Source organism: Martes martes (assembly GCF_963455335.1).
Source record: "Martes martes genome assembly, chromosome: 5".
Taxonomy (NCBI): domain Eukaryota; kingdom Metazoa; phylum Chordata; class Mammalia; order Carnivora; family Mustelidae; genus Martes; species Martes martes.
The window spans coordinates 137,068,711-137,084,785 of NC_137892.1; the positions used below are offsets into that span (position 1 = coordinate 137,068,711).

Below are 16,075 nucleotides of genomic sequence, written 5' to 3' on the forward strand. Positions count from 1 at the left end.
AAAGAAAATAATTCTAGCACTGGCCACTACATTCTAATAACTTCTTTTATGTACATAAGTAATTCCAAAGAGATGCATTCAAGTTAAATAGTAAAGACTATTAGTTAAAGCTGAAGTCTTAATTTTTTAAGTCTGACTGCTACAATTTAAAATCTGAAAGCTTCACTAAAGAAGTACAAGTATTAGCGATAAAGACAATTTATTTTTAAAAAATAAAACCAAAAAAGTAAAAAAGCAAACATTTGATAAAGACCAAGTAATAATAAAAAAGATTATGACAAGTCACTTCTTTGAATACAGTTCTTCATAGTGACACTATGTTTTCATTGACCTTTTTTTTGGTAGACAAGACATAACATTTTACAAAAATAATAATAACCATTACACCTTCTGGATTTCCTAATACACTACAGATACTGTGCAATACAACTTTTTGTGATGATGCAAATGTTCTCTGTTTTAATAAGGAAGCCACTTGCCACATGTGGCTACTGAGGACATGAATTCTTCTTAATTTTATTTAAATTAATTTCCATTCAAATAGTTAAAGAGGCTAGTGACTATCCTACGGAACAGCACAATTCAAGAGTTTCATATATTTAATAAGTAAATATAAATCTAAGTTCTTAATGAATCTCTCACAGAATGAGAACTTAAAAATCAAACTTTCACCTCTATTGCCTTAAAATCAGTATCTTCATGTATTTATACTGCATGGACTAGATAGGTCTTGCCACATACCATCATCAAATTATGTATGTCTTAGATATTTTAAAAGTAGTATATAAGGGAACACAAAACTGTATTTTGTGCACAGACTGCCACTGTATTTAACACTTAAGACTTTTTCCTGGAAATACTACTACTCAAGTAGCCACAGAATTTAACTCAGCAACGATACAACAAACAAAACAAAAAAATCACCCTCAAACCTCACCAATTAATGACTTAACCTGATTTAAGAGGTGAATACTATTCCTTAAGACGAAAAGGGCAAAGCTATTTATTTTTTAAATAAAATATCTATAACTGACCACCTCCCCCACAAGAAGGGAAATAACCTTTCTATAACTTTCTAAATTATATAAATTTAAACCATGTATCAATAATTAACTCAGAGATAGGTATATAAGAAAATAGTGTAAGACACAATAGTCTTAAGAGCTTATAACAGTGATTTTTGTACGCCATTTAGCTTTACTGCATGTTAGAAATTAGAATTCAATTCACTACCTCCTTGTAGACTGGAACACCTCTTTAGTCTAACTTTTTACAAAGTTGTTATATGTATTCATTCTAACCACTCATTTGATTAATAGACAACTTTCAAAAATACCTGAAATAAGTAACCAACCAAAGAACTTATCCCTGTGTACCAAAGTAAAAATCATGACTACAGTGAGTTGCTCAAGTAGGGGTGGAAGACAAAGAATTTTCACCAACAACTTTTTATCTATATTACCGAAAACAATTCATTATTGTTTTATATAAATGTTATATTTTCCTATAGCAGTGTTTCAATCTTCGTAAATTTCCATTTTTTTAATCCTTAGTAACCCTCTAACTTAAACAAAACTCATTAGAATAAAAATGACATCAGTCTAAGTATTCTTACCTTTGTTTGACTTTGATGGTTTATTCTTGATAGGTTTAAGGGAACTTCGTGATTTATCTTCTCTATCTTTAATAAGTTTCTGAACATCATCCAAAGACAGTTTTTGCAGGACAACTACAGGCTTAGCTCCTTTATTCAGATCTTCAACTAGTCCCATTTTTTCTACTTTGTCTTTCTGTTCTTTCATTTCCATTTTCTTTGTCTCCTGAGTAATATTACCATCTTTATCCCTCTTGATTTTTGGAATGACAAAATTTTTCAATGCACCAGACCTGCCCCCCAACAAATAACTTGGAAATTCTGCCTTATTGTCAGGGTGCGCTTTATTACTGTCTACTTTAGTCTTATTACCCTCTGTCCTTTTGTCATCTTTACTATTTGGTGATTTAAAACCAGGTTTATCAGGTCTTGATTTATTAGAATCACCTTGTTTAACACGAGGACTGTCAGGCCTTGATTTTTGCTCCCCAGAAGATGGTCTTTCCCTTGAGTCCCCTGATTCATGTCTATGTTTTCTTTCTAGTTTATCAGGTTTTGAACCATCAGATTTAATGCCATGTTCATTTCTATTAGAGGATCTCAATGTTTCTGGCCTTCGAACTCTCGACTGATCCCCCCGGTGTCGCTCTGATTCATTCCGGTCATCTGATTTTTGTTTACTATCATGGTCACGTCTTAATGACTCAGAAATAGATCGCCCATCAGGTCTCTGCTTTAAGGCTTCAGCTCGTTCTGATTTTAACCGAGGTGAATCAGATTTAATATCCTGTTTATGTTTAGACACTTCAGGTTTTTTCTCTGTTGATGGCTTTCCAGAATCCCTCCTATTTTCATGCCTATGTTTTGGTGTTTCAGGACGACCTTCATTTTTTTGCTTTGGAGTTTCAGGTCGGCCCTCACCTTTCTGCTTTGGAGTTTCAGGTCGTCCATCACCCTTCTGTTTTGGGGTTTCAGGGCGCCCATCACTCTTTTGTTTTGGAGTTTCAGGTCGACTTTCACCCTTCTGCTTTGGGGTTTCAGGTCTTGCCTTTGTTGTTTCTGATCTGCCATTATTTTGTTTGTTGTCATTTGGTTTTATGTCAGACAGTCTATTTTCATTCTGTTTAGGTTCGGCCGTGGTGCTTTCATTTTGTTTGGATTCAGTTGTTCTGCTCTCATTCTGTTTAGGTTCTTCTGTTTGTGTCTCAATTTTAGTTTCTAACTTACTTTCACTTGATTTTGTCTCCACCAATCTGTTTTCATTTGGTTTAGATTCTGCCAATCTTTCATTTTGCTTCATATCACTTTTTGAAAGCTCAGAATCAGACTTTTTTTTAGGAGTCTCAGGATGGTTTTCTGGTGTAGCTTTAAGATTTCCAATAATATCTTCCTGAAGAACAGAAATAGGTGCATCATTACACTGTTTGATTTCTTCAGGCTTTTTTATGGAGTCTGAATCCTGAGTTATAGAAGCCTGAGAGTCCACTCTTCCTGCCTGATGAAGATCAATGCTAACCATTAATGCTGGCCTTGACCCATTTCCCGTAGAACCCGTCTCCTGAGAAGCTGGTCTATTACCTCCTGTAGCACCCCCAGCCTCCTGTGGGTAAGAATCTTGTTTTCTTTTTTTCAAAGGCTTATCTGAAATTTAAAGATAAATATTCAGTATCAGTAATAGACATATATTCTTATCTTACTAAAAGCCATATGGACTTTGATATTTCTTTAAGTCACAATGTTTTTTTAAATGTGGTGAATTCAAATGTCAATATGCATGTATAAAATAGCAGGCATGAATCACATAATACTTTTAAAACAAGGTTTAAGGAAATACTCATGCTTGCTGTACCTCAATAAATATTAGCAACTATAGTAACAAGAATTTAACAGCATATCTCTTGATTATATAAATATAAGACCAAATAGAAAATAAATAGAACTTATAATACATTATATACAAACATATATTTATGTTTGTATATGTAAAGGATAAACCAGATTCTTTACATAAGAATAAGGCAACCAGTTACAAATTACATGTTCTCATTTAAGATCATTTAACCATTAACCAAAAACTACTAAGTGCCCCATATCTGCTACCACACTAAACAGGAAACATAAACTTTTACAACATGTAGGACAAGTATGAAAAGGAATAAAACCCAAAAGAAAGCAGAAATCATGCCACTGAAAAAAGGTAAATGAGGAGAACAAGGGGGGAAAAAAAGACAGTTTAATAGTTTGTCATTAACCTTTGATACAGGATTCAAATCCTTCAAGGTGTCAACAGCACAAATGGAATTTAAAAGCTAACACACATTAGAAGTATATTTAAAATAAGGGAACATTAACATAAGTATAAAAATGAGACGCATATAAGGACTTTTTAGATAAATCCTGTCTTAAAAGCAACCTCCACTTAAGAAAAATGTTTTGGTTCTTCAATGTAAAGTTCTACGATCTATAACTTGGTCTCAGTAAGAAATAATTTATGGTATTCTGAAATGTAAAGACAAAAATACACAGAAACACAAATCTACCACCACAATAAAATGTCAAGGTATTTTTTTTTTTTTTTTTTTTTATATATTTTATTTATTTGTCAGAGAGAGAGAGAGAGAGGGAGCGAGCACAGGCAGAGGCAGAGGGAGAAGCAGGCTCCCTGCCGAGCAAGGAGCCCGATGTGGGACTCTATCCCAGGACGCTGGGATCATGACCTGAGCCGAAGGCAGCCGCTTAACCAACTGAACCACCCAGGCATCCCTGTCAAGGTATTTTTAAGTTATGTATTTCTGTGCGTGATTCCACTCGACTCAAGAGGCTGCTAGGTCATTTTCTACAAACTGAATCTCTAGTTAGTTCTTGGGAACAGTTACATTATAGCACCTTAAGGTTTTGTCTGCTTTAATACTTACTTCTGAATTGTCTGGCTTTGTTTTAAAGGTCATTTTAAATCATTTTTATAGAGAACCTCTAGATTCCCTTATGATAATCATTAATGTGATAGAATATCATTTAAGAAAAAGAAGGTTAAAAGTCAAAATGACCACTAAAAAATAACCTCTTATTGTTGAAAACGAAGTTAGGAATTAAACAAACAAACAAACAAAAAACCTTAATGGTAACGTTGCTTTTATACACCAAAGTTCCGTCATTTTCTTTTCAGAGTGAGAAGCAGCAGTCCATTCCAGCTTAAAATCTAGTAAAATATTTTACTAAAATTTAACTCAAATATTTGCTAGTAATTTTTTGTAGAAATAAGTCATTCTGCTTCTTAGTTTTTCAGAAGTCAAGTCTACCATCATATATGTTCCATTTGTAAAATAACTACATGATAATAAAGTATCTTATCATCTAACCATTTTCCCTAGTTAAAACTACCCTGCCAAGAACTTACATGAAACTTTCTGCCTCAATACTTAAGAAAGCACTCAGAATATTAAATTTGTCTCAGTTTTATTTTGTAATGTTCTGCCACATAAAATAATCTTTACATCTTGTCATAGGGCACACCAAATAATTATTACCTGATAAATGGGATGTTTTATCACCTTATATCTTTAAACCTTTAGGACAAGAATCTAGAAATCGAAAGAGTATAATCTAGTTGAAGATTTTTGTATTTTTCAATGAAACATGCTTGTGAAAGTCATTAAACTGGTAACCTAAGTGCACTTAAGAACCATAATGACATCACAAATCTCAGGCATCTCGAAGATTTCTCTTAAGAAATCTGTGACTCATCCTTTTATTAATATGAGCAATCAGTCTTTCTTCCGAATAGTAACATCAAAATATCTTGAAGGCTAAATTTAAAGGATTACAAAATACTTAGGAATTTATAGATAATTAACCTCATTTCAAATTATCATTTATCATTAAAATGGAAATTTAGCATACTTTAATTTCAAAGGAAATGTTATGTTTGATTTAGTTATCTTCAACTACAGATGCAATGATTATTTGTAATAAAAATGTATGAAAGCATTTGCACATGAGTAATATATTAAAATTAGGAAAGATCTTGTAATTTTTTTCTGTTATGCACAATATATTGCTAAATACAAAGTTTTAATTTTTCAACTATTGAAAAGTACGTCACCTCTTCTGTAAAACCGGGAAAAATTCCATTATTGCTGCAAGGATTCTTGAATATGTTAAGAGCACGCAGGTCTGATTCACTTGATCTGATTCAGTTCCACCATGAACTTATTCCTGTAAAGTGGCTCTGAATCTGCACGTCACTTTTGTCTATCCACTTTTGTTATCAGTCTTCATTACATCATAACCTTCACCTAATGATGGAAAGCCATCTCTATAAAGAATAATTTCAATATTTGGGACACTGATTATCTTTAAGCCCTTTTCAGCACTGGGTGCCATAAGTTTAGCTATCAGAATGCATATAGTCCTGAAGAAAATGCATACAAAAAGATACCACAGTTTCAAAACCAACAATACTTGTCATCTAGATGCTGATATGAAAATAAGATCCAGCTGTTAGAGAAATTCTGAACCTCATTATTCTGGTCAGAAAAAAACTATATCACTTGCTTAAATTTACCAGTGATAACTGAAAACACTTAAAACAACACAATTATACACATAGTAGCCAATTATGAAAAATGAAAACATTCCACCCCTAAACTGCAGTATAAACTAAGTGGTTAACTGTCCTATTTCCATCTAGTCTCTTATTCCAAATGACAGTAGGTAATTTACTTTGTATAAGGGTTATAGTGTAAGAATATCATAACATTATAAAAGACATTAGTAGCTAGTCTAGGCCATTCCTCATACTTACTAACATGGAAAGTGGACCTTAAGAAAAGATGAAATAGGCAAAGATGAACAAAGAAACCCCCTCTTTGACAAAAGAAAGCAGGGATTTTCAGCACACGGAGAAGATATTAATGTCTATGATAGGTCAACCCAGAAGCAAAGATGAACAGCCTTTTAAAATTAATTTATGTAATTAGTCACTGAAAATATGAGCAAAGGTTGAGCAAAAAGGTCCTTTAAGAATATTATAAAATATCAGGTTACAGAGATTTAAATATCAGTGTATATGAAACTCCCCAAAGAAGGGAGAACAGGCCAAGGGACCTAGATGCCCGAAAAGTGTCCTCTATGTGTGGAACAGAGGTATGTTACATTCTGCCATAACCTAAGTTAAATACTTCTTAAGAATATTCTATCCCTTTTCTTAAGCTGCATAATGATTAAACAACCATGTTTGTTAAACTTTCTAATTTTATTTATAAGGCATAGTTTTTTCATTTCTGGTCCACTGAAAGGAAGCCTCTCTCAAAACGAATACAATACAATACGAAACAAGCTCAGATCCTATAAAAGAGCTCTTAGTAAAACAAGTAGTCTTTTTTTGTTCCTTACCACCACCATTAGTTACCAATAATTATAAAAAAGTTCTCAGGGCCATACCTTAGAATGCAGTAAATGTCAATTTCATAATTTAGTCCTAAAATGCAGTGGTAACTAGTAATAAATTCATTTCAAGGAAATATTTCAATTCGCAAGGGCTGACTATAAAACGACCACTTCAGAAAATGTTGCTTTTATTTATGACCTCACCTAGGGTCTTAGAGCAACATACCAGACCTTTAATCTTTCCAAAATCTCAATATAACTGCTTATAATATAAAACACTATCCCATCACACGGTGCAGAAACTGAACAAAATGACAAGGTTCCAGTCACAAGTGTTAAGTGGCACCTAAATTCCAAAGGTATTCAAATAAAGCCACAAAATAATGGGAGCATGGCTTTCAGCAAACAAGTTAGAAATGAGCACTAATATGAGGTCTGCAAAATCAGCATTAAGAATTTGGGAAAATACACATATTAAATCATCTAAATCAAACTAAAAATCAGGTAGTTCCAATGAACATTTATTCCTTTAATCCTTATAGCACCAAATACCTAAGTCAACTTACAGAATTCAAAATTTTAAGTCAATTCTGCTCTCAACTTTTCAATTAACCTTTGTAGAGCCACACTATCATACATTACAGAGAAAACTGAAGAGATAGTTAAAAGTGAAATATATATTACAAGTTTCTGAAAGAACAGTATGCTGTTTGCTAAATTTGTTTTATTTCCCCTAAAAAAGTAGTCTAAAATAAGTTTGCTATTATGCAATTAACTTCATTTACTACCCTTATTTTCTTTCAGCTTTTAAAAGTAAAAATTCGGCTTCAATGAATATGATACAATAAAACTTCAGGAAAGTAAAAAGAAAAGAAAAGAAAAGTTCACCATTTCCTGTTTTTGTTCCTACCAACTATTAAAATCATTTAAAAAATTAAGCTCCTTTTTGAGAACAAAATTTCCAAAACACAGATTAAAATGTCATGCAAAAATTCAGTTCTCAAGGTAACTAGTATTTCTCAGTCAAGAAATTACAATTTTATGTTTCTTGCAAAACTGTCATAGGATTCAGGAATTTGGGATTAATACCATCAAGAGAAGTTAAATAATACTGCTCTCTTCATTGGACATGCATATACTTTTATAAGAGGTTAGAGGAGGAGATACATTTTGGAACCCATATAGTTATTATTTCCTGAACCCCGCATTACTAAACCAAATAAGAACACTGTGTATCATTCTTAACATCAATAGTTTTGTAGTTAAAAAAAAAATTCCAGTTCCCTAGCCAATAAAATAAAGACTTTATTTGCACCAACCTATGATCTAAGCATTTAGCAAACATCATCATACAACAATTACTAAATAGTCTGTTTTTTTAGTAATGTTAAAAAGATCCATCATGATAGGAAACATAATACAAATCTTCAATATGCTTCTTAGCCTAGAAACACAATTATCTAGAAATGATCCTGTCACATAACGAACAAGATCATAGAGAGTTCTATCCAACTTTACAAAGTTTTGTTTTATAATTACCAAAAAGAAAGTATCAGAACTATGTATCAATCTGGAATATTTAACTATAAAATTAAAGCATAAAGTATGCTTTGGTTTGGGTAATCAAATGTGTATATAAAACTGTAAAGATATCAAATCCATAAATTATGTTACTAATTTCAATCACTGATTCATCAGGCTGTCAAGATTTTCAAGAGTTTTGTACATAATATTCACCAAATAATCAATAATTTTAGGGAGTTACTTTTATCTGATTATAATTTTTTATAGAGCACAAAAGGAGCCCATGAATTCATAGGATGGGTGACACTGCATCCTAACACACTACTCAAACAAAAAAGGGACACTTAACTCTAATCACCAAAAAAAAAGATCCTTGATCTTTAAGGATTGCTATTTAATATTAATTTAAAATTCTTTCCACAATTTTTTTACTAAAACAAACCAAAACAAAACAAAAAACCAAACCTAAACTATATTATTAGGAGATGGCGGGATTGGGAACAAAGTGAAAAATCTAACTGAATAAACATATACACAAACTTTTCTTAAACGTACTATTCAAAATAATTCTGTATCAGTTACCCTTATTTTGACAGGAAAAAAAAGTGAAGATGCAAAACTGTACTAACATAACTTATGGAAAATACATGTGATAGAAACACTAACGTTCATTTTAGTGACAAGCACAGATAATATCATTTGATACATAATAGGTGATAGACCTGTGATACAGAATTATCAAATCTCAGATAATTGTTTCAAATAAAAAAATGAAAGCAAGATTTTAACTCCTGAGGTATAAGCATTAGTAATAAAAATATACCTGAAAGACATAATGAATTATAAAATATAATGGAAAAATAATGGGAAAAAGAGAGTAACTAAAAAAAAACCTTTTCACATTATAATTACATATTTGCCCAGAGTAAATATGTGGAAGTGGTAGTAATGAGATTAGTTTACCTTTGTCTTGAACTTCTTTTGAAAAGCGCTCCCTTTCAATAGCTGATTCTCTCTCTATTCGTTCAATTTCAGCTAATGCATCCAATTCCACTTCATCATATATAGGTCCCTGTTGTGATACCTGTTGCTGATTCTGTACCACAGAAGTCTGGGGCTGTTTTGTAGCAATTGAAGTGTTCTGTTGTAAAACAGGCACTTGATTTGCTGGAAGGAATGCTGTTTGTTCTTGCTGCGACAAACACTGAGCAGCATTTAGTGGGCGGTTTACATCCTGTGGAGTAACGGGTGTTTTTGAAGTCTGTCCTGGGTACTGCACATTAAAAGGAATATCATTTTCTGAAACATTGCTATTTTCCATACCAGAAAGCATATCCTCTTGCTGGTCCATGTCTGAAGACCTTACACGAGAAAGTCTTAATGTAAGTTTAGTAGAGTCCTTGGATGGAGAACTAATGATATCATACATTGCAGCTTTCTCACTCTGGTCTTTTTCATCCTTGCCTAATTTCATTTTCTTTTGCTTCTTCTGTTTTCTTTCTGGAGAATCTAGCAAGATGTCTGGTGGAACATCTCGAGGTGATGAACAAGGTAGAGGCTGAGACTGAAGGATTAAAGGTGGTCTTGATCCTAGAAAAGCAATTCAACAGGAATGAACAACTGTACTAGTTTTACTTTTCTTACACTGTGATAGAAATATTAAACAAGTGACAACATCATAATGCAAGAAAAAAAATTAGGAAATTATCTAATCTCAGCACCTTATTTACAAAATACAAAAAGAAAGTCTAAAGACTTGTCCCCCATAATCTTTTAGTTTGCTCACAGAGAATCCAGGTTTAAATTTAAGTATGAATGTTCCATCTTTCAAATTAGTATTATGTTATTTCTATTTCTGTCCCTATAAAATATATTTAGCTTGAAAACAGCAAAGGAGTTCATTGTTTCTAAAGATGATACAACACAAATATTATGAGCAAATACTCTCTATTTTTTCACTTATTATCTAGGAAAACTGACAAGTCTAAAGTAAGAGTAAGTCTGTCAACTTATAAAATAACAAATTAATGCCAGAAACTACACTCAAATGAATATTTACCGGTATAAGAAAAAGAAAGTGGGAACAGTTACAATTTTTAGAATCTTCACTTACTTCACAAAGTGGTGGTTAAATACTGATTTATATCTTTATGTGGTGTTCTCTTTCTCCCTCCACTTAACATCATTCACATACTCTCTTCAGCTTGCTAATCCTCCTTCTATTAGAAAAATATGCAAGTCCAGCAAATATCAAGGCTCAACAAAATATCCTCAGCCCAGATCCCATTAATTTAAAAAATGCTATATGATACAAGGAAGTGGTAAAAGTAAGCTAATCAAATGGAAAAATTCTCCTAGATAACAAGCTGTTAAATGAGGAAAAATGCATTACTATGCCTCAGAAATATAACTGTTACATTTCTTATTGTTAGACTATAAAAATGTTTAAAAACCCATAGGATATTATAAAAATCAGTCAGGATGAAAGTGCTTTATAGAAAGAACTTAAACCTAGACTTAAATTAAGGTCATATATGTGTGTGTGTGTGTGTGTGTGTGTGCATACACATAAAATTATTCCATGATATGTAAATTTGCCCTTTCAATCAGCAATGTTAATATATTTAAAGTGTGATATAGAAAAATAACTTTTTTAGAGAACATACTAGATAAAACATGCAAAAGAAGCAACTAATTCTTTTTTTTTTTTTTTTTTGAAGATTTGATTTATTTCTCAGAGGGAGAGCGAGAGCACAAGCAGGGGAGCAGCAGGCAGAGGGAGAAGCAGGCTCCCCGCTGAACAAGGACCCTGGTATCATGACCTGAGCTGAAAGCAGATGCTTAACCGACTAAGCCACCCAGATGTAGCTGAAGCAATTTACTAGAAACAGTAGTTTGAAGTTATGTCAACAGATAGTGTTTTTAGACAGCTTATATGGGAAGTTAAAAAGAAATGAAACTAACATTTTTGGACGATTTATTTTGTCAGAGCTTGTGCAAGGTGCTTTGCACATCAAGTCACTTAAATAATTTACAACAACCTTGATTTGTATTATCATCAGAGTTGTGCAGAAAGGAACATGAAACTTATAGAAGTTAAGAAACCCGCCCAAAGTTATATAGCTAGCAAACCTGAAAAATTTAAACCCAGATTTTTCTAACATCTGAATTACAATACACCATACTGCCTTTGTATTTAAAATTTTTGTGACAAATTATATATATTTTAGAACAGACTAAAAATTCCAGCAGTTCACCAAAAAATCAAATTAGACTGACAATGCATTTAACCTTCAAAACTAGTTGGAAAACAACCTCATGAACAGTAGTAGATGTTTCTGATGAATAATGTGTTCAAGAAGTTGTTCTCAAGTTTTTTTCTTTCTATCTAAAGTTATCCAACCAGCCATCCAACCATCCATCCATTCTCAAGAGTTAGGAAAAATAGGCTGACTATCTAGATCAACCAGCTATCCCACTGTTACTCCTCCCTGGCAGTCTGAATAATTTCTCACCCTGACAATACTTGTGAGATATGTACCTAACTTTGATGCCTACCCTAAAATAGAGTTATTATGAAAGCTGGTCTCTCTTTTACAAGCTGAGTTATTTTTATCCCTGAAAATTCATAGAATTCTAGAATAAGAATGGCTCATAAAAGTTCAACTTTCACCCCAGGAAGAATGTGTTCCAACTCTTTGATTAGAGACAATCTGTGAAAAAAAAAAAAAAAATCTTTATAATAAGAGGCACACCAGTCCATGATTTAGAAGGCTATAATTAGAAATTCTCAGGAATAGAGAAAATTTATTATCAGCTATATTGTAATTAATTACAAAACTAATTCTTTAACATGGAATACAATATTCTCTTCCAGTAATACGGCAATTCAAATTATCACACTTTAATTTTAACTACTTCTAAAAAAAGCCCAAACTTGGACTTAAATTCAAAATTTTATGAGTCTAGTATACACAAAAGTCCACACAAGGTTCTTTGGAAATTTGAAGATATAATTCATGTCCGTAAGACAGCACAAGATAAGTTATTAGAAAAAATATAAACTAATGAATGGTTTAAGAAGATTATGGGAGAAGGATCCAAGGAAGATCACCCATTTAACTTAGAACTTGAAAAGATAGGATTTTTTTATCTTTAGATTTTTTTCTAAATCTATCTTTAGATTTTTTCCAAATCTAAGAGATTTAGAGAGGTAAAAGAGAATAGGCTTGATTTTGACAAGTGACTACATGAGAGGTGAAAGACAACTTTTCTTTCCCCCCCTTTCCCTTTTTTATTTATTTTATTATTTATTTTTTTAATTTTTTTAAAGATTTATTTATTTATTTGACAGGCAGAGATCACAAGTAGGCAGACAGGCAGGCAGAGAGAGTGAGAGAGAGGAGGAAGCAGGCTCCCCGCTGAGCAGATAGCCCCATGTGGGGCTCTATCCCAGGACCCCAGGATCATGACCTGAGCTGAAGGCAGAGGCCCAACCCACCGAGCCACCCAGGCGCCCCCTCTCTCTCCTTTTTTTAAAAAAAGATTTTATTTATTTATTTGACAGAGAGAATAAGAGAGAGCAAGTATGAGGGGGTAAGGTCAGAGGAGAAGCAGACCCCTTGCTGAGCAGCGAGCTGGATGCGGGACTCAATCAGGGGACTTCAGGATCATGACCTGAGCTAAAGGCAGTCGCTCAACCAACTGAGCCACCCAGGCGCCCAAGATTAGTGACAACTTAACAATGGTTCAGGACTATAAAGTCATTAAATTAAATTGGAATGGCAAAAAGAACTGGGGGAACAATCTTGAAGATGAATCTGAAATATCAGCTAGACATGAGGAAATTGAAACAAAAAATTACAACTTGGGACACAGGACTGGAGCCAAAGACACTGATTTGGCAATCCTGTTCACAAAAGTAATCAATGCTATTACCAAAACTGAGTGAAAGAGCGAAGGAGAAAAGTACAATGGAGATTAAAAGTCCAACAACAGAAATCTTGAGGAATGAGAGAACAGATAGAAGAGCTAATGAAAAAAAAAACAAAAATGAAAGAAGTATGAGGAAAACCAGTGGACTTGATATGAAATAAGTTTTTTTGAGAAGGTGGATGATGGGGAAAGCAGATCAATAATTTCAAATGTTTAAGAGAGGTTAAGTAGGCTGCTGTTTGAAAAGACCATTGGATTTATCAGTGACAACAATACTGTATATATATCTGAAAACACTATCTGAAAACACTATCAATAGTTTACAGGGATAACTACAGGTTTGTTTCTTTCCTCAGTAAATGAAAAACAGTAAAGAACAGTTTTTGGTGTCTGCAACTAAGAAGTTTGAGTTCTTCACTCAACTTGAAATAGGAAATGCTAGGGTGCCTATATGGCTTAGTTGGTTAAGTGTCCGAATTTTGATTTCAGCTCAGGTCATGATCTCAATGTTGTGAGACTGAGCCCTGTGTTGGGCTCCACACTGGGCGCAGAGCCTGCTAAGATTCTCTCCCTGCCACCCCACTTAAAAAAAAAAAAAAAATATATATATATATATATATATATATATATATATATTAAAAATACATATATGTATAAAAATATACATTTTTAAAATACATATATGTATATGAAATGATGATGGAAATTGTAGTTACAATAATACCTTTAGGAGTTCCATCACTTCCAGCAGGGGAGCATACTGGTTGTGGAGACCTCAAGGGAAAAGATGCAGCATTCCTCATTGTTGAAGAATCTCCATCCTAAGAACAGAGTATAAAATTTATACCCCAAATGATAGGAGAGGCTTTAGAGAAATCTTAAACAGACCAATAAAAGACATAAACTACTGACAAGTAAAGTGTTGGTATTCAAAAGCATAATTCTTCTGCACTTTCCTGTTTTCTTCATGGTAAATCTTAGAAGAATTGAAACTGTATCCAAAAGAATCAACAGCCTATGCGTGGCAATGAATAAGAAAACTGGTATTACTACTATGCTCCATTTTTTTTTTTTTTTTTTTTTACTATTTTCTACGTAAGGAGCTGTGAACACCCTACCAGGCTATTAAAGTCTAGAGGGCAGAGTTCACGGTCATCTTTGTTATCCTTATATACATATAACTTATCTGATAATACCACAATACCAATTCTAGTACATGGACTATCTTAAAACATCAAAGCAACCTTAAATTTCAGGGAATAAAGTTATGTGCAAGTCTTAGAGGTAAGAAGAACTATGTATTAATATATAAAGGTTCATTATTTAAAGGAACATTTTTGTGTGAACAAGTATTTAAAAATGAAATTATATGTCATTAAGAACCAAAATGTCTACATGTCTACAGCCAAGGACTGGCAAACTTCTTCTGTAAAGGGACAGATAATAAATATTTTAGGCTTTGTGAGCCACATGTAGTTTCTGTCACATACTGTTCTTTGTTGTTGTTTAAAAATGTAAAAGCCATTCTTAGTTTTAAGTCAAACTACTGGCCAGTTTACCAACTTCACTAGAGACTAAGCTCTGTGAACATAGGAACCACATTGTTCATTGCTAGATTATCAGACCTGGTATCACCCTTGAAATACAGTAGATACCATTTAAACCATGGAATCAAAATAGGTTATGAAACGAGTTGGGATTGGGAGGGAGACAAAACATAAGAGACTCCTAATCTCACAAAATAAGTCGCTGGTGGCAGGGTGGTTTGGAGAAGGTGGTTGCATTATGGACATTGGGGAGGGTATGTGATATGGTGAGTGCTGTGAAGTGTGTAAGCCTGATCATTCACAGACCTGTGTCCCTGGGGCAAATAATAATACATTAATAAAAATAATTTTTAAAAATCCTGTTCTGTGAAACCCTTTGATAGATATGTTAACTTGCAGTTTGAGGGATTAAGCCTCAAGGATACATTTAATAAAGACATACTAAGTGTCAAATAAAGATCAAGTAAATCCGCCCTTCCCCCCAAAATAAAACACCAAAAAAACACAAAATAGGTTATGAAACAAATATTAGCACTATTTTATTACCTCAATGACAACTAATATATTACATACGTCACTACTTAGCCTGTGCACCATGTGTAGGTAGTCGTCACTTGAGCCATGTCTAGGATTATCAGCATGATGATTAGCTGAATTGCCAGACAACGGGCCAGAAACTTTATTATCATGTATGTTTCTCAAACCACCTGCAACAATGGGACTTGACACTGATGCTGAAATTAATAAGAATAAAAACAAAAAGCTTTATAAAAATAAACTGTTAAAATAATGACTGTTCACAAAATATTTAAGCATACAGAAATTAAAGAAAGTAATATACTGAGCACTCATGTACTCTCTAATGCTTGATCAAATCTTAACACTGTAACACATCATTCCAATCCATTTTTGAAAAGAAAATATCAGATAAGGTTGATGCTCTCCATATACATGCATATTCCTATCCTCTGTTCCCTTCCCCTTACTTCATAAAAAAGTAACCACCATACTGAATTCACAGTTTACTCTATGAATATCTTTATGCCTTTACTATAAATGAATATATTCCTAAATAATTCAGAGCGCT

The 16,075-nt window shown here is 33.0% G+C and overlaps 1 protein-coding gene across 1 annotated transcript in view; it reads right to left on the reverse strand.

Annotated features, from left to right (window-relative positions):
• Positions 1-16,075, reverse strand: part of NIPBL (NIPBL cohesin loading factor) — a 202,560-nt gene that overhangs the window by 84,681 nt on the left and 101,804 nt on the right. Inside the window, exons 7-10 of the mRNA XM_080803351.1 lie at positions 15,562-15,722; positions 14,166-14,262; positions 9,470-10,096; positions 1,616-3,235 (exon numbers count right to left, since the gene is read on the reverse strand). Of these exons, the coding sequence (XP_080659477.1) occupies positions 1,616-3,235; positions 9,470-10,096; positions 14,166-14,262; positions 15,562-15,722 (2,505 nt within the window). The remainder of the gene's footprint in view (positions 1-1,615; positions 3,236-9,469; positions 10,097-14,165; positions 14,263-15,561; positions 15,723-16,075) is intronic.